Here is a 24,873-nt window from a genome sequence, read left to right as displayed (position 1 = left end):
ATTGTCGGGAGCTGCCGGGGCGTGCGGACCTGCCTTCGATGGTCGACGACCATCGAATGCAGGGGGCAGCTCCCACCATGGTGGAGGCGTACGCCTCCACCATTTTTATGCGGATCGCCAGCCGTCCGTGTACGGACGGCCATGGCGATCCGTAGGGTGGGCGGGGATTGGTTTGTGCGGCCGGAGCCCCGTGTGCGGCTCTGGCCGCACCAACCAGAATAAGGGCCATTATGTTAATCGTATATGTACCACTTTGTAAGTTACTACTATATGAGCACGCTTCTAAATATCTGAAGTAAAACTCTTTTTTAATATATATCTTTTTTAAATTATTATTTTCTTTTTTAGAAGCATTTTAAAATATTTAACAAAGATTTGACTTTTTAGGAAGAATGGACAAAGCAGTCTGTACAGACAGCAATGAACAATAAAATAAAAATCTGCATGATTATCAGGTGGGGATTGTATAACAGCTGATACCTCCATGGCTTAGTGCACACCTGGGTCGTGCAAACCAATATGTTATTTAAAATTGTTTATTGTACATCCATGATTTCATTTACTTTGTAGCTATTTGTTATAGCCTTACTATTACCTTATATCCAGGGCTATTTTTCAGCAAGCTCCAGCAGGAACTGAGGACCTTATTCTAGTTCACTCTTTCTGACAAAATATTTCTAAAGCCCCGTACACACGGGGGAGATATATTGCTCAGCCATATATTGCTCAGCCATATATGGTTGAGCAATATATTGCTCAGTTTCTCCTTTTCATCAGCGACCAGAGATGGTCGCTGATGAAAAAGAAACTGCCGGCAGTGGTAATCAGTTGGTCGCAGGACTACAGGGGTAAAAACGGGAGCGCGCACCCGGCAATATATCGCCGGTGCACACTCCCATCATGGGCAATATGGTCGCTTAGTGACCATATTTCCCGCGATATTGTACTAAATCGCCCCTGTGTGTACGCACCTTTAGATGGACAAAACCATGTGCACTGCAGGTGAGGCAGGTGTTACTTGTACAGAGATAATTAGATTTGGGTGGGGTTTTACACCTGCCTCACCTGCAGTGCACATGGTTTTGTCCATCTAAAGCCCCGTACACACGGGGGAGATATATTGCTCAGCAATATATTGCTAGCAATACATTGCTGATCAATATATTGCCCAGTGTCTCCTTTTCATCAGCGACCAGAGATGGTCACTGATGAAAGGGAACCTCTGCCGGGGGAGCCACAGAGGTAATTAGCTGGTCGCAGGAGCAAGCTCCTGCAACCAGCGATTACAATGGGGCTGAAAAAGGGAGCGTGCACCCGGCGATTTATCGCCGGGGCACACTTTTATCACTGGCAATATGGTCGCCTGCGACCATATTCCCAGCGATTATAGCCCCTATCGCCCCCATGTGTACACAGCTTTAGAAATATTTTGTCAGAATGAGTGAACTAGAATAAGGGCCTCAGTTCCTGCTGGAGCCTGCTGAAAAATAGCCCTGCTTATATCATTTTATAATATGGTATCCGGACTGGGGATTGAAGGGGTGGAGGTTGACAATACCATGGTCGACCACTAGAGGTCGACGGAGTCTAGTTTATCGCCTATACTTGGTTGTCCGTGTTTAGATAGTGACGGGAGATCAATGGAAGGTAAGCATCGAGGGGAACCTGGTTGACAGTAGAAAGGTCGACACAGGTTTTTTGTCTTTTTTTGGTGCCGGTCCACTTGGTTCCTACTCTACAATCCAAGGGGACTTATAGTAGGAATGACGAGCGGACACTCTGCAAATACACAGTGTCCATGAGCACCTCGATGACATTCACCACAGAAAAAAAAAGAAAAACTTGTGTTGACCTTGCTACTGTCGACCAGGTTCCCATCGATACTTACCTTCCATCAATCTCCCGTCACTGTCTATCTAAATGCAGAAGACCAAGTATAGGCATTTAACTAGATGCCGTCGACCTCTAGTGGTACCATGGTATTGTCGACCTAAACATGGTCAATGCAGTATACTGTACCATAACCATATAATATGGCTACATTAAGAAACAATGAGCTTTCAAATGAAAGAAAATGGAAGTACTTATTTAACACCCACATCATAAGCACAGAAGAGGCAAGGGGGCAGATATATTAAACCTAGGGCCAGCCAATCAAATGTCATTTTTCAAACAACCTGTAACACAGCAGTTAAGAGCTGATTGGCTGGTCCTTTATCGCTCTTCATCACCCTTCACTTTATCTCTTGTTTAGTCTTATTACATCTGCCCCAATAATACAAACCTTTACCTTGAAATGAGTTTTCTGCTGTGTATAAGGATATGTATTTGGCTTGTGGAAGACGTACAATGTCCTGTAAATCAAGATGGGAAAAAAAACCATGTTAATAGTTGACTCCATTAAGACTTTTCTATTCGGCAATTGCGAATAGATTACCGCTATATTTTTTATACTGCACTGTATACAAGTATTTATAACTGGTATGGGTCATTGGGTCGACCCATATTAGGATGGCATGCATTGGGTCGACCACAGAAGGTTGACATGGCTTACGTCGACAGGGTTGGAAGGTCCACACAAGCATTAGGTCGACGATGTGATGGTCGACATGAGTTCTTTGTGTCAACCTATTTTATGTGTTGACACAATGCAAGTCGACCTCAGTAGGGTCGACCTAATGACCGTATGCCTTTATAAGCTTTTACATAAAACAGAACTGCACTATGAGGCAAACCCTCTGCGGCAGCCTCACACAGGGGTACAATTACTGAGATGGGAGATCTATTGAAGATGGGATGTTGCCCATAGCAACCAATCAGATTATATCTATTATCTTCTAGAAGGTGCTAAATAAATAAGAAGTAGAATCTGATTGGTTGTTATGGGCAACATCTCATCTTAAATAGAACTCCTATCTTAGTAAATTTACCCCCCACACGCAGGAGGTTATTCTGATCGGAGCGGCCAAACGTGCGTACGTTCACTATTAACGTACGCTAGCCGTACGCGGCCGTTAGGGTTAGGTCCACCCACAAATCAGCCGCTTACTTACGGGCAGAAATACCGTAGAAGGGGAGTGGCGTACAAATGAGCGTACGGCAACGTACGCGGACGGCCCAGCCCTTGCACTCCGCCAACAGGCGTACAACTGAGCGTACGGCGCCGTTTACGGACGTCTTTCGTCCGTCTCCCCACCGACTTCTTGCGGAGATCTGAGCGTACGCCAGTTTGCACGGACGGGTCCCTATTGTTTTCAATAGAAAAGTCAGCTTATGTCACCGCTCGTGAGAGTGAGCGTACGTCCGTGTACGCTGACATACCCTTCATATATATGGACCTGCAAATGTTGCCTTTCAACTATAATTATGAAAATTAATTAATTGATTGAATTAATTAATGTGCAAAATAGTGGCCATGGGCTTAAAACATTGCTGAAACATCCTTTGTAGGTGTTAGATGTGGTTTATGTTATTGTATAATAAATACAAAACCTATGTTTGTATTAGAGTGAACACGTTGACACATGTCGACTTGTGTAGATTGAGTGTGCTACTGTGTAAAGTCGATGAAAGCACGTAGTGAATGTGTCGACCTGTTTAACAAATACCTACCTTAGCATATATAAGCAGGTCTTACAAAGATTCTTACCTTAAATTAAACAAACCTTTAAATGTAGAGAAGTATAGAAAGATAACCTTCCAATGTGTTAGAGTGCTGTGTGTGGCTTGCAGGTAGTGAATTCATGGTTTTGACTTAATAGACTGCAGCATTGCTTATTACATTCAGGTGTATGTGTTTGAGTAGTAATCCGCGTAAATTAGCTAACCCAGGCGCACGCTGGCATGCGGTATCTGTAGGGGTGGTTTGAGATGGCGGTTGGTGGCCGCCTGTTTTGTGTCCGAAATGAACGGTGCTTTAGTCGATCGTGCGGTAGTAGCACCGCTCATTTTTGGTGCACACCCCCGTGTACGCCCATATTTACGCCCATTTTCCCTCATTATTTCGGCCGCTCCCCTCTTCACGCCCCTATGCCGCCCCCAATAACCGTACACTCGCGTACAGGTTTTTTCGCACGTAGAGACCCGTCCGTAAGCGTTGGTGAGTGGTCGCGCCTGCGCATTAGCGAATGTACGCATGCGCAGATCATAAAAAATCCCGGGACGTACGCGTACGGCCCGGCCGCTCCAACCAGAATAAGGCCCTCAGAGTATTAGATTTAAAACAAACAAAGGCAAACAGAGTAAGCTGTACCCAGAGCCGGCCTTAGACATAGGCCAACTAGGCAATTGCCTAGGGCATTTGGAATGATTAAAATGATATGCAGCATGCCTATATTATGTGTGTGAGAGGCTGTATCTGCATATGAAATAGTGTATTCATGGAAATCACTGTAACATAGCATTCTGTATGCAGGTACAGCCACAGTCGCACACAGAATATAGGCATGCCAGATATAATTTTAATCATTGGAAGCTCCTTGTGTGTGCTGGTCATAACAATGCAAATAAGACGAATTTTGAGCAAAAAATGCACCCAACGTTAGCAGAACTAGCCAGGAGCTGCATGGCCTATTGAGGCAAGATGTATGAGGAAATATCAGTATCCAAGCAGAGGCAGAGGTCACAGTGTTAGCGGCTGTGCGAATGCTGTCTTCGGGTGGGTTGGTTGTGCAATAGTGTTCGGCATATGTGTAAGGGAAATTATGTGTGTCATGTATGAATGCATTAATAATGTGTCACATATGTGTAACAGGCATTATGTGTGTCATGTGTATAAGAGCATTAATAATGTGCAACATATGTGTAATGGGCATTATGTGTGTCATTTGTATAAGGGCATTAATAATGTGCAACATATGTGTAAGGGGCATTATGTGTGTCATGTGTATAAGGGTATTAATTATGTGCAACATATGTGTAAGGGGCATTAGGTGCGTCATGTGTATAAGGGTATTAATAATGTGCAACATATCTGTAAGGGGCATTATGTGTGTCATTATGTGTATGAAGGGCATTAATATAGGTTGGCATAATGTGTAAGGGGCATTATGGTTATAAGGACATTAATAATGTGTGTCATGTGTAAGGGGCATTACTGTGTGGTATTATCAGGGGTGCCGAGAGAAAGGGGTAGGGGGTACAAATTACCCAGGCCAAAGTCTGATGGAAGGGCCCAGGGGTGGCCCCGGGCCCCCTCCCCTTAAGTGACAGCAGCAGCTGCAGCTCTTCTCCTCTGCCCAGCACACACTGCTTTGTGCTGGGTTGCAGTGTGGCCATGGAGGTGCTTAAAATACAATATTTTCTCAGGATTTTTTTCTAAGGGTATAATGTGAATAATGTGAGGAGTAATGTACATAATGTAAAGTGGTACTACTGTGTGATGTAATGTGAATAAGGGACACCCTCGCATGATATAATGTGAATAAAGTTGCACTACTGTGTGGCATAATTTGAATTGGGGGTACTATTGTGTGGCCTTGCCCCTTCCCAGCAAGAACACACCCCTGTTTGGGCTGCGCACCGAATGTGTGCACTGTTTTTGTTTAAAATATTGCGGGTAGGGGCACCAAAATGATGACTGCTATGATGAGGGTTGATGGTGCTGGGAAACGGGAGCCTGGTCAGAGGCGGCACTAGTAGCAGTGCTAGGGGGCACCAGCCAAAATCTTGCCTAGGGAGTCGTTTAGGCTAGGGCCGGCTCTGGCTGTACCACATAATGACATTAGTAGGGACCCTACATATGAAAGGTCACTTTACACCACCATTCTTCCCTGGCCTGTGCACTCTGCCCTCCCCCTCTTTCCACAGCTTCATCAACTGCTCTAACTGCTGCATGTCCCACCCCTCACCCTACCCCAAAGATCCCATCAGGTAACTACTGCACTATTACCAAAGCTAGAAACCTTTTCACTTGTCTGTTCTTTTCGTACCAACCAAACCAAAGTTGGGGGCTGGGTGGGGTATGTGCGGCATGTGGGAGCACACGTTGTAGAGCATGCTGATTGCCAAGTAATGATAAAAGCACTAAAAATGTGTTCCAAAGTGACAATGAAAATATGTATCAAAATTAAAATTTAATAAAAAAATACCTCATGCCTCATTTGGAAATCAGTTAGCACATTCATGGCCCCGTTAGCAACAAAGCATTTTTATCACTGATGGATATATTTTTGCCAAAATAATAAGGGTGTTAATTTTAAATAGTGTGAATGGCAAAGTTACAATTACACTATGTTCACTGCATTACAGAAGCTTTTAAAATATTCATACATTCGTATTTTCTTGTTTATTTTAATTCAGGATACAGCCATTAAAAGCTATCATGATACTAAAATCATGCCTGAACTGTGGACAAAGTAGAGAATATAGTGCAGTTAAGAAAGGAATTGCTATCCCCAGACTACATCTAGGCTCATGCGCTCCTATCTAGTCAACAGCTATCACTTCTGCTGGTCATCTAAATGCACTCATCCATTATGGTGATGACAGCACACAGTACTGTTACATGTGCAATACATTTGGGCACAAAAGTCCAGGCCTAGCACCTGATCATGGCCATGACAGTTCTGAGCAGATTTTGTTTGTCACTCTTATCAGTGCTTCTGCTTTTTCTACCACATTTACTGCTAGTTATGCCCCTTTAACATTGCACAAATAACTGCGGTTATTGAACGGTGATTCAAGAAAAACACAGAGTATGGCATCCATTAGGATGACCATAAACGATGTGACCAATCTAACTCAGTTCATATCTTGCCTGATGCATGCACACATGGATCAGGAGATCCAGGATGCATATGTCTGTGCCAAGTGTATGCGGACGGTCGCCTTGGAAACCAAGATCAAAAGAAGACCATCAACACACAGAGGGAGATTGCAAATTTGGAGCACGATTTGTAGCTAACATTTGAGGCAGTTAGCGAGCAGGATGGTACAGTTCTAGAGAAGGAGGGACAAGGAGGCAGTTGGGTAACAGTAAGGAGGGGTAGCGGGGGGGGGGGAGTTCTGATTTATCAAACCACAGTAGATACGCACGCAAGGATACTGTGGATGGTGCATCAGACCTGAAGGGGCCGGTCATGACTGTTTCCTCTAGCATCCAGAGGAACAGTCCATCGGGCATAGTGGAGAACAGCAAAACCATCCTGGTGGTAGGGGATTCTATCATCAGGAAGACAGACATTGCAATCTTATACCATGACCGCGATCACTGTACAGTGTGTTGGCTCCCAGGTGCTCAGGTACGGCAGATCTTGGACAGGGTGGACAGATTATTGGGAGGGACTGGGAAAGACTCAGCAGTCATTGTGCATTTTGGCACAAATGACTGACTTATAGGTAGGTGGGGTGTCCTCAAAATTATGTCAGCGATCTAGGCTGTAGACTCAAGGCAAAGACACTCCAAGTAATATTCTCGGAAATGTTACCAGTACCACAAACCAGACCAGGGAGATAAAGGGAACTTAGGGAGACAAATGTGTGGCTGAGGGAGATGTGTAAGAAGGAGGGATTCGGGTTCCTAAAGCACTGGTCAGACTTCTCGGCCAGAGGTCAACTAGCAAGCAACTATGGTCAAGAAGTAAAAGTTTTTTATCGATGGATATGCCCTTTTCAGAAAGGACAGGGTACACAAGAGCGGTTGCGGAGTCTGCCTTTATGTGTGGTCCAACTTTAAACCAAGATTAAAGCATATGAATTTTGAAGGGACGTTATTGAAGCCGTGTCGGCGGAGATAGACTGTGGTAGCAAAAGTTCCCGTAAACTTGAAATAGGGGTATGTTATAAGACTCTATAATAAGGAATCAGATGAGGCACTTCTGAAAGAACAAATCAATAAATCTGCAAAACTGGGGCAGGTATTAGTTATGGGGGATTTTAACTATTCAGACATTAACTGGACAAAATTGACAATAAATACAAAATACAGTCAAGTACTAAAAAGATGCTTTTTTTCCACAGTCCATAAAGTGTAACTATGAAATAAACTACAAGCTGTTAATTGTGATGTTATTTAAAGACGTGCTGTCAATATTTAATTTAATCTTTTATTCATAGTTTGATTTAACAACATGTATAATTTGCACAAAGCCTGGGGGTAGGTAAGTGTGAAGGACACGTTTTCTGTGTGATGTGTTGGGTTTAATGTGTTCAAAGTTGTATACAAATGCAAATGTTTGTCAACTATAATTAAAGGGAATAATATTGAACAGTGTACGTGCTCTTGGGAAAGAGGTGAAAGATGCTGCTATAGTATTTTGCATCATTTCAGACAACACCTCACATTATTTTCTAACAAGTTTTAAAATCAAGGTTTTAGCTATGGCGCATTAAAGCCTGTGACATTAAAACAAATTGAAAAACAGAAAATGCTATAAATTCAACATGGAGAAAGTTTCTGTAGATTTAGACACATTTATTTGCATTTGCTTTTGCCTTTGAAATTAGCATAAACGAAAGCCATTATTTCTTTAACGATCATGACGATCATTTATGGAAAGTGCTAAAGGAGAAATATAATGTTACCCTTGGCAACAATCAAATGTTAGCTTTCCTGTTCTAAATGGCACAAGAAAAAAGATCTAATTAAGACTTTGCACTTAATATACTACTTTTAATAATATACAGTTTTTTTTTACAAAGACCCATATTTCAACATACTTTGTGGTCTTAGCAAATCATAATTATATTGTACAGTTATTAACACCCCCCCAAAATTCAGAGTGAGGATATCAGCTAAAATCTCCTGCCTTTCTGTAGCTTGGTGAGATTAGAGATTCTTGGCCTGGAGGGCCAGTGACACTGGGGGTTATTCTAGTTCATTGTTTCTGACAAAATCCTTCTTAGATGGACAAAACCATGTGCACTGCGGGTGGGGCAGATGTAACTTGTGCAGAGAGAGTTAGATTTGGGTGGGGTTTTTCTTCAAAGTGAGATCTATATTGCAGTGTAAAATAAAGCAGTCAGTATTTTCCCTGCACAGAAACAAAATAACTCACCCAAATCTAATTCTCTCTGCACATGTTACATCTGCCCCCCCTGCAGTGCACATGGTTTTGTCCAACTAAGAAGGATTTTGTCAGAAAGAATGAACTAGAATAAACCCCACTGTGAACCGCACGGCAATGAGGAAGTGGTACAGTATAACAGGTTTTTGGCTTTTTTTTACAGATTAGGAAGAAAACCTTAGGGGGTATTTATCAAAGCATGGAGAAAGATACAATTGTGAGCGATAAAGTACCAAGCAATTGGCTCCTGTAATTTTTCAAACACAATATATATAGAATATTAGGCAGAAGCTGATTATCTGGTGCTTTAACTCTCACCATTTTATCTCTCTTCGAGCTTTCATAATGCCCCCCGTAGTAGACATTTTTTTCTGAGGGACAGTAGGAACTGGGTATGTGATAAATATTCAATTGGTCAACCACTATTGATCGACAATCAAAAGTCGACACATGTAAAAGGTCAACATACATTAGGTTGTCATGGTCAGGAGTTTGACACAAGCAATAGGTCGACATGGAAAAGGTCAACATGAGGTGTTTTTTTTTTCATACTAAATTATTCATGAGGATATACAGAGAGAATATAATAGTGCCTGAAGCTTGGCGAGCAAAGCTCAACATAGACACCAATATTTATAAAAAGAAAACCTCATGTCAACATGTTGCTTTTGTCGACCTTTTGACCATGTTGATTTAATTCATGTTGACCTTTTTCATGTGTGGACTTTTTGCCTGTCGACCTAATTACTGTCCACCCGGTACTTGTTTCCTAGCACGGCCACCATCGGGGGTAATCGTGTACCTTAACTTAAGGTACACGATTACCCCCGATGGACCCGATTTCCTTTGAAATCAGGTCCATTTTGCCGGCAAAGGCAAAATCGGGTCCATCGTGTCGGTCGGGTGCATTAACATGGCACGCGACGCGACCCACCCGATTTTCCCATAGGGTTCAATGTTAAAATATTTTTAACATTGTAATTGCGTTCATCGCGTCGGTCTTGTGCCAAGATGCGATGGACGCGATTAAGCACATTTTACATAGCTAACAATGGGAAATGGGCCAATATGGCCCATTTCTCATTGTATATGCCCCCCCCCCCCCGGTACACGTCGGTACGCGGCGGTACGCGTCCTCTGACCTTCATACCCCTACTATCCACGTCGGCGTGAAGTTGAGAATATAAAGTGTGGCGAGCGCAGCGAGCCCCCGAGCCCGAAGCGTGGCGAGCGCAGCGTACCCCCGCGAGGGGACGCGTATACCTGTGAAGTTATACGCGATGGGTGGGACTGAAAACAGTTATGTTTTGCTTTAACACCCTACAGATCATGAATGAATAGGCGGTAATTTTACCAGAAGATCAATGTTCAGGGTCTAAACCACACATTTACTAACAGATGATTTTTTTTTTTACATTGCTTTTAAAATAATAATGTAAAAAATAGTCTGTTAGTCAATGTGTGCTTTAGATCCTGAAAACCTACATTCATGTGGATAGATTTGAAGCCAATTTAAATTGATCAACATCGATCTGTAGGGAATTTACCCCAGGAAAGATATTAAGGGGGAATATTCATGAAGACTACAAATCAGACTATGAAAAATCATGTCACTGTATAGCATGGCAAAAGGGATTCTTTTGGGAGGAATGTACCATTGTTAGATGCCAGGACACAGCTGCTGGGGCTGTAAAGTCAGTATCTTAGTGGCCCCAGTAGAAACCTACGAGCGCTCATTTTGTGATTGAAATGGGGAATTGTAGCAAAAACAATACCTCAAATATCTATTTTTTTTTTAAATCTTACTATTGTTGGAGTCAGCAATATGTTGACTCCAGGGGAGAGAGAAAATGGGAGAGAGAAAATGCTGTCAGCTGAGAAAAAAAGAGGAGACCAGGTGTTTGTAAACTGTACTGAGACTGGACGCAATGTACAGCAATGTACAGGCCTTTTGATGGTTCAAATGGCCCAAGTAGTGTATCATGTTGACCACCATTATTTTAAATGATCAAAGGGAGAAAGACTGATATCCATTTATTTGTTCACAGAATATACTAATGCACTTCTATGCCTATATCTGCAATTAGAACACATATTATTATTAATAGCAGTGGTTTCCAAACTGGGGTACAAGAAAATCGCATCACATCGCATCGCACGACCCTTAAAATGTCCACGATGCGATTTTCCTAAGTTACCTTACGTATGCAAATTGGGCGCCCATCTACTACATAAGTACCGTAATAAGTAATGTATATAGAATAAGTGCAGTGATACTGAGCAGCAAAATTAAAAATTGGTAACAAATATTCAGGAACAAAGTTAAAAGCTAGTGACTTTAATGGCAATTAAGAACAGATGGCAGTGTTAATTGATGCTGTGCAAATTCGCAATCTATCCGATTATGGAATGACTGCGCATGCATACGAATCGTTGCGTGCATGCGTGAGCAAAAATTAGCAACAAAACAAGTAACATTTTTAATCGCAATCCCCTTGCAATTTGTTGGAAAGGAAGCCGGTGTATGGATGTGCATCAGGATATTGGTTTTTCACAATTTTCTCGCAGATTTACACAGGGCTAGTTTTCATGTCACTCTGTCTGTGTGTCAGCTAACCACTTGCAGCCATCTGCAAATTTGCAGATCAGCGATCAGGTCTGTATCAGGTTCTTGGTATATTTGCTTGATAATAATGCTTAACAGTAAACTCACCATTCCGAAGTCATTTTTGTTAGCATAACATAACATAAGAAAGAGTGAAACACAAAATCACTACAGGAGAGAACTACAGAGTAAGGTAATACATGTTATTTACGTATTAGTATAAATACAACAAACTCACTGAAAACACTTGAAAAAGTCCGAAAAATCCATCCATGTTTGCTTTGGGTCTTGATTTATTTCTACTATTCCTTCTTCTTTTTGTACAATATTTGTTGCCTGAGTTGTGTGACAATCACCTGTGACAATTTCACTGAAGCCATCTAGAAGATACAAAACGTATGTTTATGGAATTATTGACTTGGAGATATAGCTCTCATTAGAACAATTTGTAGGTTTACTGCCGCCATACTTGGTTAATTTGGCTGGATACAAAAGGTGATTCTGACATAAGATAAGAGATATGTTGGTGTTTGGAAATAAGCGCTTTAACAAATCCTATATTTATTACTAAAGATGCTGACATTTTCTCATAGAAGGTAAAGGAATCACATTTTCTGACTGTTATACAGATAAAGCTAATGATACCTGTTATACCAATACAGTTGCAGCATACTGACTTACAGTAGGTATTCATTAACACTAATGCTTAATCTGTTAGCTCCAACGAGGGTCCCGCTGCCTTTACCCTGTACACAAATGTGAGCTGAAATATAAGGGTATTCTTTTCTAAATGGGAATTTAGTGCATTGGAATGTTAAAATGCTAATTTATTTTGCGATTATTTCATAAGATAAAGTGGGGGAACAGATGTATGTAATTATTCGCCTTATCTGCCTTGTGGGGAGGGTAAGCATTTATCATCTTTAAAATGGCTTGGACATTCCACAACAGACCACGGGGGAGATTCTCTAAGAATCTCTGCCCCCCTTCGCCTCTCTTCGCATTTATAATTATCGCATATGTTGTAACATATGCGATAATTATAGCAAAGGACAGCTCTTGCGTTAAGAGCTGTCCTTTGTGGTGAGAGTCGCCGGGTCCCAGCAGGTCCCGGCGGCTCCCCCCTCCCTCACACACCCGGCGCTGCTGCTGCTGCGCCGGGCTCTCCTCCTCCCTGCACCTGGAAGAGGATCAGTGCAGGGAGGAGGTCACAGGTCCGGGCAGGCACAGCTCTGTGCTGCCCTGACACAGGTGAGGGGGCGATGCGGGGCGGCGGGGGTCCGTGTGGGGCGGCGGGGGGTCATTGCAGGGCGGCGGTGGGATGCGGTAGAAGCCCATTGGCTTCTATGGGGCTTCGCCAGATTTTTCTGGCGATGCCCTCCGCCGCGGTAACCCGGCGGGGGATGCTTACAGCATCCCAAAATGCGATAAAAACCCTGATAACGGGGTTTTTACCGCAATTTTCGCTTAGAGAATCTCCATCTTTTAGCATGATACAATATGGTCCTTAAATTGCACTTCAATAGGAAAATGTTATTTGTAAGCCTAATTTATGCAATGTAATAAATGCAATTTCACAAACATACCACAGGTACTAAAGTCAGCCATATGCGTAAATCCACTAAAATTAAATGGCTACAAATGTGGCCATCTCTTCCGGGAAACCCATTTTGGAAATTAACTAAGCACAAACATTTGCTGAGTTTACTCAAATACAAATTATAATCATAGTAAAACACACATGTACAAATCAATAGACCAGGGGTTCCCAATCTTTTTTGAATCACGGCACCCTAGAGTATTAGAATTTTTTCACGGCACCCCTAAGCCAAAAATAAAATAATTAGACTGGGTTTATATGTGATTCTTAAGGTCAGTTATGTTGTAAAGGACAGGATTTGCTTCTGTTTGTACACCATTTATGATTGGCAGCCACCAGCACTGGTTTTGCTCATAAATAATGAACCATTAATAATCCTGGACCACCAACCCAGGGCACCCCTGCATGTGTCCCGAGGCACCCCAGGGAGCCACGGCACACAGTTTGGGAACCACTGCAATAGACCATTGGTCAAACTCTGCAGGACTTTCCATTGGCACCAGGAGAACATGAAAAATTTACTATCAATCAGCATATTCTGCGAATAATTCAGCTCAAAATACAAATTGAAAAGAGAAACACCTTTTTCTAGCTGAGTTTGCAAAAGCATGTATTGATCAGTGAGATCTGTGTATGGTTCTGTATGTAAAAGTAAAAAAAAGTTGAAAAAACTTTATAAAAATAAGTATGTAGAGACAGTTTTAGCAGCCCCAAAAAGTCAATGCCAACTGCATTAAAAATGTTCTGATATAAAATAATATCCTCCTTTATTTTTTTTCTGTTCCTCATATTTCTTATTTTAATTAAAAAATATATATATTTTCTGCGTATATTTGGCTCTTGATAGTTATTATTAATTATAAAACTTGTTCTATTTTTATGCTCTTTCTCTGATTACTTATTGTTTGGTAAAAAAAAAATATAAAACTTGTTTACTACAAAATATCAATATCAATCTATTTTCACGTAGATACAGTATGTTTGGATCTTTTCGGTGATCCTCTGCTTAATCCTTTACGTCTTATATTGTGAAATGCTACTGTTTACTTTGAAATGTGGTAATATCAAAATAAGCATAGAGAATATGGGTATGCTATACATCATTATAATCAGCAAAAGCTGCTTGTGCATCTAGTTAGCATACCAATGTGTATAGCATGCATTTAATTGTAATAAATATGGAAAAATTACAGCTACAGTTCATGAGCTACAGTATTTTGACAAATCAAACTATATTTTGCATTTTTAGGGCTAGAAATAATTTTTAAAATGATTACTTATTACAAATGTGCTTTAATTTTATACTTTAATTTAAATATTGACAATTATAACTCACCCAAACAAACCAATTATGTCTGACTTTATAAAGCTGTTTTCTGTGATACTAACTTGGCTCCTATTACTTTTGGACAACTGTTATAGTATGTATGTCACATTCCATTTGCTCCAAATAAATCAGATGCTTCCTGGTCTAAAAAGCCAAAGAAGTCACATTCGATTTGCATATTTAGCATTAAAGTCGCAAAATATTAGATTGGTTGAGTCCACAAAAACAAAAGTTGGACATTCTGGCTTTCAAATTGGAACGACTTTTTCAGAGCATCGGAAATAGTCTCTCGTAACATCCAATACGTCTTTTTATCCCACTGTATTTTTGGAACCAGCATCGACACAAAGTGCCCAGGGCTGGTTATACATAGGAGGGGGACCTCTGCCATTTTTAAAATTTTTGTTTAACTCTTTCTTTCACATTTTATATACAGAAGCATCGTACGGATCTGACTGATCCATGGGAGCGTCATGTTTTGCTGTGTTTGGCTGTCGGCAAACTCGGCAGCCAAACACGAATCACTGCATCATCAGAAAACACGAGTCCTGAGAACACGACAGCTTAGTAAATAAACTGATTTTTTTTTTTTAAACAGACCTGATTACATCTGTAAATAGTGGAGTTGCTTCTTAGCCGATACATGGGAGCCTAGTAAGTTTACCCACAATGTCCCCTCACATACATAAATACATTAAATTACACCTTATTTTATGTAAAAAAATAAAATAAAATGTTTTCATGTCTTAGTGATGTGAACGTAAAGTAGAATTATGTGAGACATGCTCCATTTCTACTGTTTCCATGATATAGTATGTAATATGCTGTACAAATAATCTGCTAACCCCCAACAGCTAGTGCGGATTAATTACACTGTGTAAAGTGTATGTACGCCATTAAAAACACTTGGCAAACAAGCAGGTGCACATCCCACCATTGGGTGGGGCCATCTTAAGAGCAGTGTAGGACCCTGGGCAAAGCAATACACTGGGGATCCTTACCATTGTCCACTGGGCGTTAGCAGTTGTTATTGGCGGAGGCTTTGCGTATGACATCAAAAGCAGGATGACAAGTCTGCTTTGTTTGTTGTTCACAAATGAGACGTTAGGTGGGGCCATCTTAAGAGCCGAGTAGGACTCTGGGCAAAGCAATACACTGGGGCTCCTACCCATTGTCCCACAGGGTGGAAGGGTTAGCAGATGTTATTGGCGGAGGCTTTGTGTATGACATCCAAAGCAGGATGACAAATCTGCATTGTTTGTTGTTCACAAATGAGCCATTGGGTGGGGCCATCCTACGAGCACTGTAGGACCCTGGGCAAAGCAATACACTGGGGCTCCTACTCATTGTTCACCGGGGGTGGGGGTTAACGGGTGTAATTTTGGAGGCTTTGCTTATGACATCAAAAGCAGGATGACAGCAGACTATCAGGAGTGGGCGGAAAAGACCTACTGTTGTGAAAACTGAGGCATGTTGCCAAATTTTAGTTGGTGGGAAGAGGTCAGGGATTTACATCGCAGAGGAAATGAGATGAGATGCTGCGTCCTAGGATGCAGTTTGGATCTCTATTGCAGCAGGAGGTGTCTACTTGTAAGAGGTGCCTCCTGCTGCATAAGGTAGCAGCAGAGATAACAACTTCAGCCATATCTGAATGAGCCACAATAAGAGTAAAATAAGAGTGTTGCAAGCTTGTCAATGCAAGTGTTTGCATTCTCAGATGCACATATGTAGTGGTCAGGCAGAAAACCTGCACCAGCCAAAGGACTGGTGCAATTTTCGAATTTGTGCAACCAAGGCACTCACCAATTTATTTGATTTCCGACGGAGATGGCCGAATTCAGAGCGGGCGCTGCATCATGTGATGCCAGCCGCCCACCCCGAGCATCGACTTGCCTGCATTTGCAGGGGAATGCCCAGCATTTTTATGGGGAATGTGATGCTCCCTGAATACGTTCGCACAGGGGGTATGCACATGCACATATTCGCCCACACGTTTGTAAATAAAAGTCAGTCTAGACTGACTTTTATTTCCAATGGAGATGGCCGAATTCAGTGCTGGCACTGATGGCCGGTGACGCCAGCCACCTAACCCGAGTAGGCATCGACTTGCCTGCATTCGATGGGGAACGTTTGCATGGCGACGTTCCCCTGCTCCAGCATCCTGCCTGCCTCCTTCCCTCCCTTCACAAAGCGTACTCCTTGGCGAGTGTGATACACAGGAGGCCGTTCGCACATGAGCATATTCATCTATGCGCAACCTGCACCATCAACTGGGGGAGTAAATTTGGACCTGGCCGACCAGGCCTGAATCACCCCCAAAGTCGTTGTGTGTCCCCCCCCCCCACACAGACACACACACACACACACACACTTTTAGTTGTCAGTGAATGTGCACATTATTTTGTAAAGTCTCAATTATGCTGCAAATAAATCATTTGAATTCTAAAAACTTTCTGTATTAAACACAGAATGCAGAGTGATACAAAGTCAAGGTTATGCAAAGATCATTTTGCTTTATGTTGTGAGCTTTGAGGTACATTCTATTAATAAAAGGAACAAAATGCTTTTCTCTAGCTTATTTGGATAAAGCTCTGTTTTGTTGGAAATCTGTAAACACAACGGATGGCTTGCTATAAACAGCCCAGTTAATTAACCAGTGGAGTGGTTTTATTGAAGATAAAGCAAGCACTGCAATACTGTCTGTGGCGTAACTATGGAGGGTACAGGGAAAGCATCTATTATGGGGCCCGGAGGCTTGGAGTCAATCCCCTGCACCTTTAAATATGTATTTATTATTTCATTTTTTAAAAGTAGTGCTGAATGGTGCCGATGTCCCTTGGACCCACTCCCAGACCCCCCTTCCCTCCTTGTCTCTTCCCGTCATTGACAGTGGTTACGCAATGAATGGAGAGGAGGACCAGCTAATCCAACCTCTTCTCTCCCCTTTCCGACTCTTCTCTGGCGTGGCTGAGGCTCAACTCCTCGATATATGCCACTACTTCTGCAGGTGAAACGCGCTGCTTGCAGTGAAGATGGAGAGGGGGATAGAGCAAGGTAAACATTGCAACCTGGGAGGGGGGGAATGAAATTAGGAGTTACAATCTGACCATGTCAATCCCTTGCTCCCCCCTCCAATACACACACACACACACCTCCCTTCTCTCTTTTCTGTGTTCACTTTTTCTCTCCTGCCTCCTGTCTCTCTCCTGCCCCCACCTGTCTCTCTCCTCTTTCTCACTTTTTCCCCCTGCTCCCCTTTTATCCTCTCTTTCTTTATATCACCCTCTCCATTTGTCTCACCTCTCTCTCTCCTATCTTTTTCTCTCCTACCCCTCCCATACCCCTGTCTCTCTCCTCTCTTTTTAACTGTCTCACTCTCTGGTACTGTCTCTCACTCTCAATGAAACCCTCTCTTCCTGGAACCTCTCCTCTTCCTGGCCCCCTCTCTCTTTCTCATTCTCTCTCTCCATCACACTCTCATTTCACCTCCCTCATGCTGTCTCCCCAAAATATCTTCTCACCCCCTGCACCCCTCCTCTGCCTCACTTCTCTTTCTGCTCTTTCTCCCCCTTCCCCTTTTCTTTTTCTCAACCCTCTCTCTCTCACTCCCCCTCCATCTCTTTGTCACTAATCTCTCTCTTTCTCTCTGCCCTTAGTGTCTATCTTTATCTCTCTATCTGTCCCTAGTCTTTCTCTTTCTCCTCCTTATCTTTATCCACCCCACCTCTTTGCCAACACTTCCCTCTCTCTCTTTTCTCCCTTTACAACTCTTTCTCTCCCACCCATCCTTTTCCCTAACGCATATTTGCGCATGTAAAGACCCTTGAAATGAAAAGCTTTAGCGAGTTACACATTCTTCAGCCCATTTGTTGAGGGGAGGGAGGGCCGGGGGGGTGGGAACGCTTATTGTCTTATGGGCGTCCCCATGAAAGCGTAGGGTGTTTCCATGGGTACGTGGGTGGGGGGGCAATGCCTGCTGGGGGTGGGCTGCTGACATCACAGGACGTCAGCTGCCCGCATTGTCTTCTTCGTAGCGCTCGCAAAAAAAGGTCAATTTTTACTGACTTCTCTTTGCGAAGGCAGGAGAAATCATTCGATGGTCGGTGATTTCTCCAGCTAGCAGATGCATGCAAGGGGGTGTGTTCTCTTGATAAACAACCAATATTTAGCTTCCAACTGTCATCTTACAGGTTGTATTTGAAAAATGGCACTTATGAGATGAGTGGTTGGTGGTTTATAACTCTCCATTTTATAACTTTTTAAGCTTAATACATGTTATCCCCTATCTCTCCATCTTTCTCACCCTGACACCCTTTCTCTCTTTCTGTCTTTCCTCCTTTCTCTCCCTGACACTATCACCCTCCTGCTCCCCTATTTCTCTCTACCACCCAGACATTCTCTCACTCCTGCTCACACCACTCCATTTCGCTGTCTTGCTCCTCCACCTTTCTATATCTCACTCCTTTCTCTGATACCTCTTTTTCCATGAAGCCCTTTCTCTCCATGATCACCCCCTCTGTCCCTCTCTTTCTCGTTCCTCTCCATTTCTCTCTCTTTCCTGATTCCCTCTTTGTCACTCTCTCCCCTTTTTGTTTCTTCTGCCTTTAACACCCCTTTTAAATTGACAAAATAACCGGGTCGACGTGCGTTGTGAAAGGACAAACCTTATAAGCAACCAGGCATTTTGACCCGGGTTATAAGAAGGGTTAAACCCAGGTCACCCTCTGTATAATGGGCAACCCGGGTTTTAATGTGAATGCGTCCAAACTGGGTTTGCGATGTGAAAGGGGAATAAGGGGATTGTAGTGAAAATGTGCGTGTGTGTGAGGGGAGGATTTCAAGATTTTGCTGTGGGGCCCACAAAGTTGTAGTTACACCCATGCTAACTGTTATTGACATTGATGGAGCAAAGCTTGAGCAGAGCAGAATGTCATACAGTTTACCAGCTGGTGAGTGTACGTAGGTAACAGGTAGGTAACACATAGCAGTGCAGAATGCATTTATATCAGCAGTTAAACGCAGGTCTCACTGGATATGAGACTTCCTACAATGTTGCTCTTAAGGTCTCTACAAGATGGTCCCTGCATATGCTCAATTAAGATCGTGTTGGCCATCTTGGGATAATGCATGAAGCCTTGCTGGAGAACTGGAGAACTCCACATACAGATTTGGCATTTTTCTGATATTTTGTTTCATTTCTCACGTGCCTGCAGCTTCCATAGCCTGCAGCTCTGCAATTTACAGAGTTGAGGGAAACTTATTTTTTCTCATCTGGATGGCATTATACTTATCTTAGTGTTAAGACCAATCTTGTATTTGCAGTAGTTATATTCTTTACAGTGCATATGTAGTCCGACCAACTTGGCTGTGCTGGTGCTGAAGGACAGAGAGGTAGATTTCTGCAGGACCTTTTACTGCCTGGTAATACTTTTATTAGATATAGATAAATGTAGCATATGGGGGAAGCGGGATGGGCAGTGTGATGCTACTGTAGCATAAAGTGTCAATACTTTACAGAGGAAAAAATTAATTACTTGACAAATAGAGTCTTAGGGGTAAATTTGCTAAAGCTTTGATGAAGAGGTGATGTTGTATATAGTAACCAATCAGATTATGTCTATTATTTCTCTATTGCATCCTATAAAACCTGATTGGTGGTTGCTATGGGCAACATCTCTTTACATTACAGTACCTTAACCCCTCAATGTGACAACCAGTGGTTTACTGTAGATCATTTCCTCACAAACTGTTTACCTAGGCACTCTGGGGTGCCTCCGGCTGCTCAAAGTGATAGGCAAAACCAGTGCTGGTGGCTGCCAATCATAAAATGTATGGGCAATTAGATCCACAGCTATGTTCCCCACCACATAACTGAACCTGAGGGTGACAGTTAAGAACAATTTACCATGGACCAGAACATGTAGCCTGGATTAATTTAGTTAATTTCACAATGGAACAAGAAAAGTATGTATATATGGGCAGAAATAGCACGAACACTTACACAAAGATTTGGCACAGATGGAGTAGTTCCGGGCACACGTTAGTTAGTCCGGTCTTAGGTTAGTATTGGTTAAACACAGAATCGTATAAGCAGAATGCATTTAAGAGACACAAATATGATTAAATATGCACGCTGTTGATATGTAGTATTACAACACAGCATTATGATAACGATAATAATAATAATATAATATGTTATTTAGAGCAAATCACAAGTGGATACATGTAAAAAAAAAAAAAAAAAAAATATATAAAAGAACAATTTACCATATTATTTTTTTATTTATCCAAGAAACGTTTTGACTAGGGGTGGGGAGCCCTATGCTGTAGACCATATGCAGTTTGGAACCTTAGAATTTGTCACACATGTGATATGATTAAAGATCTCAACATGCCTGTACCTGTTATGTTATCTGATCTGTGCAGAGAATCTTGACCGGTAGAATTTACCTGCTGGGGGAAAAAAAAACATTTTTTTTTGTTAAAGTTGTGCAACTTTGCCTCTATTGTGCACAAAACTAAACACCCACAAATGGGCACTTATGGGCTGATTCAGAGGTGGGCGCTTATGGTATTGGCACTGTCTCTTTGTATAAATCGCCTGTACGACAACATACAGAAGCCATAGGAGGCAGCTTGTGTAAAAAGACTCCCACTGTAGGATTCTGTCACCCACTGCTGTGATCAGAGAAGCTGCCTCAAAATAACTGTGTGAACATTCCTCGGCCATCAGACATTTAAGTAATCCTCAGGTTACTTTGCTGACCAGGGCCAGTGACACTGCATCCAATGTTTTACGCACAGCCAGAATAAATGCTCCCTTTTGCCAACTCAAATGCCAGCAGCATGTCAATCTATATAAAAGAAATGTAGGTACTCGGCACTCTAATGCTTTTAGAAGAACCGGTGCTAGGGTGTCTGGCGGCCCCCTGCAAACTATAAATCTGCGCCCTCCAATACCTTACAAAGAGACAGCGCTTGCCAAAGGCGCACTCTGAATAAAAGTATATATAGGCCCATAGTAGTAGGGCCTCTTATACAAATAATGTGCCTAGTAGCCGCAATGCTGTATCTAGACATTTTAGTGCCCCTGTGCCAGAAAATAAATTGGAGTCTCTGCTCCACACATTCCATTCCCCACACACACAAAACAAAACCAGGGATAGTTCTCGCCGAACGGGCGCGTCAAAAATGTACACCTTGTTGCCCATTATACATTATGTCAAACATTGTAATGCACATTACACATTATACCACACACCGTTATGCCTATAACACATTATGCCACATGCATGGGGTGTGGTTTTAGTTAAGCATATTAAAATTTAAAATTAGCAGTTGATCTATTAATTATTTGTCCCTGGTGGTCTAGGGAGAAAACGCTCAGCAGTTGTTCCGTCGATCTGTGTCGTGCCCCCCCAAGCAGCTGTGCTCTAACACTCCCCCCCCCCCCCCTTCGCTGGCTGCTTTGGCACTTACCCCGGCCCATACTGTATCTGGCTGCTGCTCCACACAGGCAGCGCAAAGCACAGTCTGATTCCTGGGGGTACCACTGTGGGGGTGGGGGTGTGTGTCTGTGGTCGCCTGGGGTGAGCAGATGCTGCCAGTTTGCTTGCGTCACTGTGGGGGGATGGGATGGAGGATGATGACAATGTGCAAGTGCGAGAGTGGCTGGCTGGGGTGAATAGAAGCTGCCAGCGGGGGTGTAGAGTGGCGGGGATGTGCAGGTGTGGCTGCGGACGACGGAATGAGCTGACGTCTGAGTGTAGTGCGGGTGGTTCTTTTTGGTGTTACCCCACTGAAGGGTGACACCCGGGTGCGGAGTTGGACCGCACCCCCCTAGTGACGCCACTGGCAGGGAGAGCGCCTCTTCAGCACGGCGCCTCCCAAAGCAAATTATTTACCACATTAGTTCTCAATAGAAAGCTGCACTCATAGGTATTTTTATTCAAATAAAGGAATCATAATATAACTGCAGTTAAATGATAAAGCCTTTATTTGAATGAATAGGCTATGAGTGCTGCTTTATATATACTGTATATATCATACCTCCCAACAGGAGGGACACAATGCTCTGTTCCTGGACTTTCCTCTCAATGTATGATTGCCATCACCTGTGCTGAACAGGGTAATTGATAAGAAATGTGGTTTTAAACACAGGTGATGGCAGTTATTCATTCAGATGGAAGTCCAGAAACAGGGCATTGTTTCCCTCCTGGAGAGGGTCATGTTGGAAGGTATGATATATATATATAGTCCAAGTGGCCAGGCACTCCCCAATAATCGCAGGTAACTGTGGCCGGTGCCCGCTGTATCCCCATGCACAGGGATGAATATATCACCTTCAACTGTAAAATAACAGTAGCAGCAGCACCCGGCTCCAAAGCAAGAAATCACGTATGCAAGTCTCAGCAACGTTTTGATTTTATTTGGTCAAATCGTCATCAGGCATAAAATCAAATAAGAAACACTCACCTTATATCCCAGCACCAGCGTGTACGCCAGGATCACGTTTCCCGCGCTCCCGGTACCACGTCATCCAACAGCGTCGCGCCAGCTCCCAGGCGCCATGGCAACCAGCGCACACACGCGCGCACGGTCACCATAGAAACCCGAGGCCGGACAGCTACGTCACGTCGGAACGGGAACAAGAGCGCTAGTCACAGTGAATCCCGTACCATTAAAAAAAAAAAGTACTGGTGGAGGAAGACAAGGCGCGGTACACACCATACGAGCAATATCAATACAATCTCACAAAAGATACATACACATGTTTAAGTACAATTAATATCATAAATAGATTGCTACACATGTAATAAACATATCCCCAAAAAACATTATAAATAGATAAATCAAAAAACCATAAGAAAAAATACAAGAATATATGAAAACTCACAAGGGCAAGCAACCGCTTATAAGAAAGCATGTAGACCTAAATGGTCATTAAGTCCATGTGGTACCATCGTCCGTAGTCGATGGATCCACCGGGACTCGCAACGGAGGAGTGCAAGAGAGCGATTGCCACCTCTTAACTTTTGGGGAACATGGTCTATAATTATATATTTGAGATTAGCCATACTGTGACCAGCCTGTGCAAAATGTCTTGCCACAGGCTGGTCACTAGTACTGCTACTGAGGGCAGCTCGAATCGCCATGCGATGCCCGGCCATCCTCTCACGCAGGGTCCTGTCCGTCTTCCCCACATAATGCAAGCCACACGGACAGGAGATTAAATATACAATAAATCGTGTGGTGCATGTCACTTTAAATCTGATCTTGTAGCGTTTTCCAGAAAATGGATGACAAAAACTATCGCCTACTGTAAGACTTCTACATGTAATGCAGTTAAGGCATCTAAAACAGCCATTGCGTCTCCCCAAAAAGGAACAGTCAGGTGCCCTATCCTTGCGTGGTGTGACGTCCGTCCGGACGACCCAGTCCCTAATATTCTTACCCCGCGTATAGCAGGGCATAAGATCAACAGGTGACAGGTTGAGGTCCTCATCAGAGGCAAGAATAGGCCAATGTTTCTTGGCAATTCTGCGTACTTGCTCACTCCCAGTTCTATAGTGATTCACCCATGGCAATTTAGACCTAGTGGAATTATCAGTCCTATCCTTAGGTTTCAACAGCTCACTTCTAGGAATTGACATAGCTCTGGTCTTAGCTCTTTGAAGTAACTGTAGATCATAACCCCTTACCAGGAAGTTGCCAATCATAATCTCAATTTGTTCTTCTGCCTGCTTGATGTCACTACAAATTCGGCATGCTCGAACAAACAGAGAATGGAAGTCCAAACTTCAGTGGCTGTGGGTGAAAGCTGGCACAATGAAGCATAGTATTACGGTCAGTTTCTTTTCTAAATAAATTAGTAACAATCCGACCATGTGCCAGGCTCACCGCCACATCAAGAAAATTGACCTTAGTCTCACTGGTACAAAAAGTAAATTTCAAAGGGGATGTCGACTGGTTATGTCAAAATACCATGCCTGACACATAGGGATCATCAAAAAAGATCTGCTCCTCTGCCCTAAACATATACAAATTGGCATACGATGGGGCCACATTCGACCCCATCGCACACCCTGATTTCTGGAGGTAGAACCTCCCGTCTTGTATAAAATAATTGTGTGTAAGTAGCAGAAGGAGCAGATCACACACAAAATCAATGGGCGGGCCGACATACTTAGGGTTATTGGTGAGCAAATGCCTAACCGCAAGTATCCCCTCTGTATTCGGTATAACAGTGTACAGACTGGACACGTCCACACTACACAATAGACTACCCACAGGAATATCCCCTAGTTGTAGCAGACCATTAATGAAGGTGGTAGTG

General features: G+C 42.9%; 1 protein-coding gene across 3 annotated transcripts in view; it reads right to left on the bottom strand.

Annotated features, from left to right (window-relative positions):
• Nucleotides 1–24,873, bottom strand: part of ADGB (androglobin) — a 282,215-nt gene that overhangs the window by 137,406 nt on the left and 119,936 nt on the right. For 2 of the 3 annotated variants that reach the window (XM_083176187.1, XM_083176189.1), the window contains 3 exons: nt 20,939–20,990; nt 11,849–11,990; nt 2,291–2,354 (listed from right to left, as the gene is read on the bottom strand). In XM_083176187.1, coding sequence (XP_083032313.1) covers nt 2,291–2,354; nt 11,849–11,990; nt 20,939–20,990 — 258 coding nt within the window. The remainder of the gene's footprint in view (nt 1–2,290; nt 2,355–11,848; nt 11,991–20,938; nt 20,991–24,873) is intronic. The other variant, XM_083176188.1, reaches the window with a different exon arrangement.

This window comes from Crinia signifera, chromosome 3, assembly GCF_055691185.1.
Source record: "Crinia signifera chromosome 3, ASM5569118v1, whole genome shotgun sequence".
In the NCBI taxonomy this organism is placed as follows: domain Eukaryota; kingdom Metazoa; phylum Chordata; class Amphibia; order Anura; family Myobatrachidae; genus Crinia; species Crinia signifera.
The sequence above is the reverse complement of the archived record's forward strand: the minus strand, read 5'-3'. Positions and strand labels throughout refer to the sequence as shown.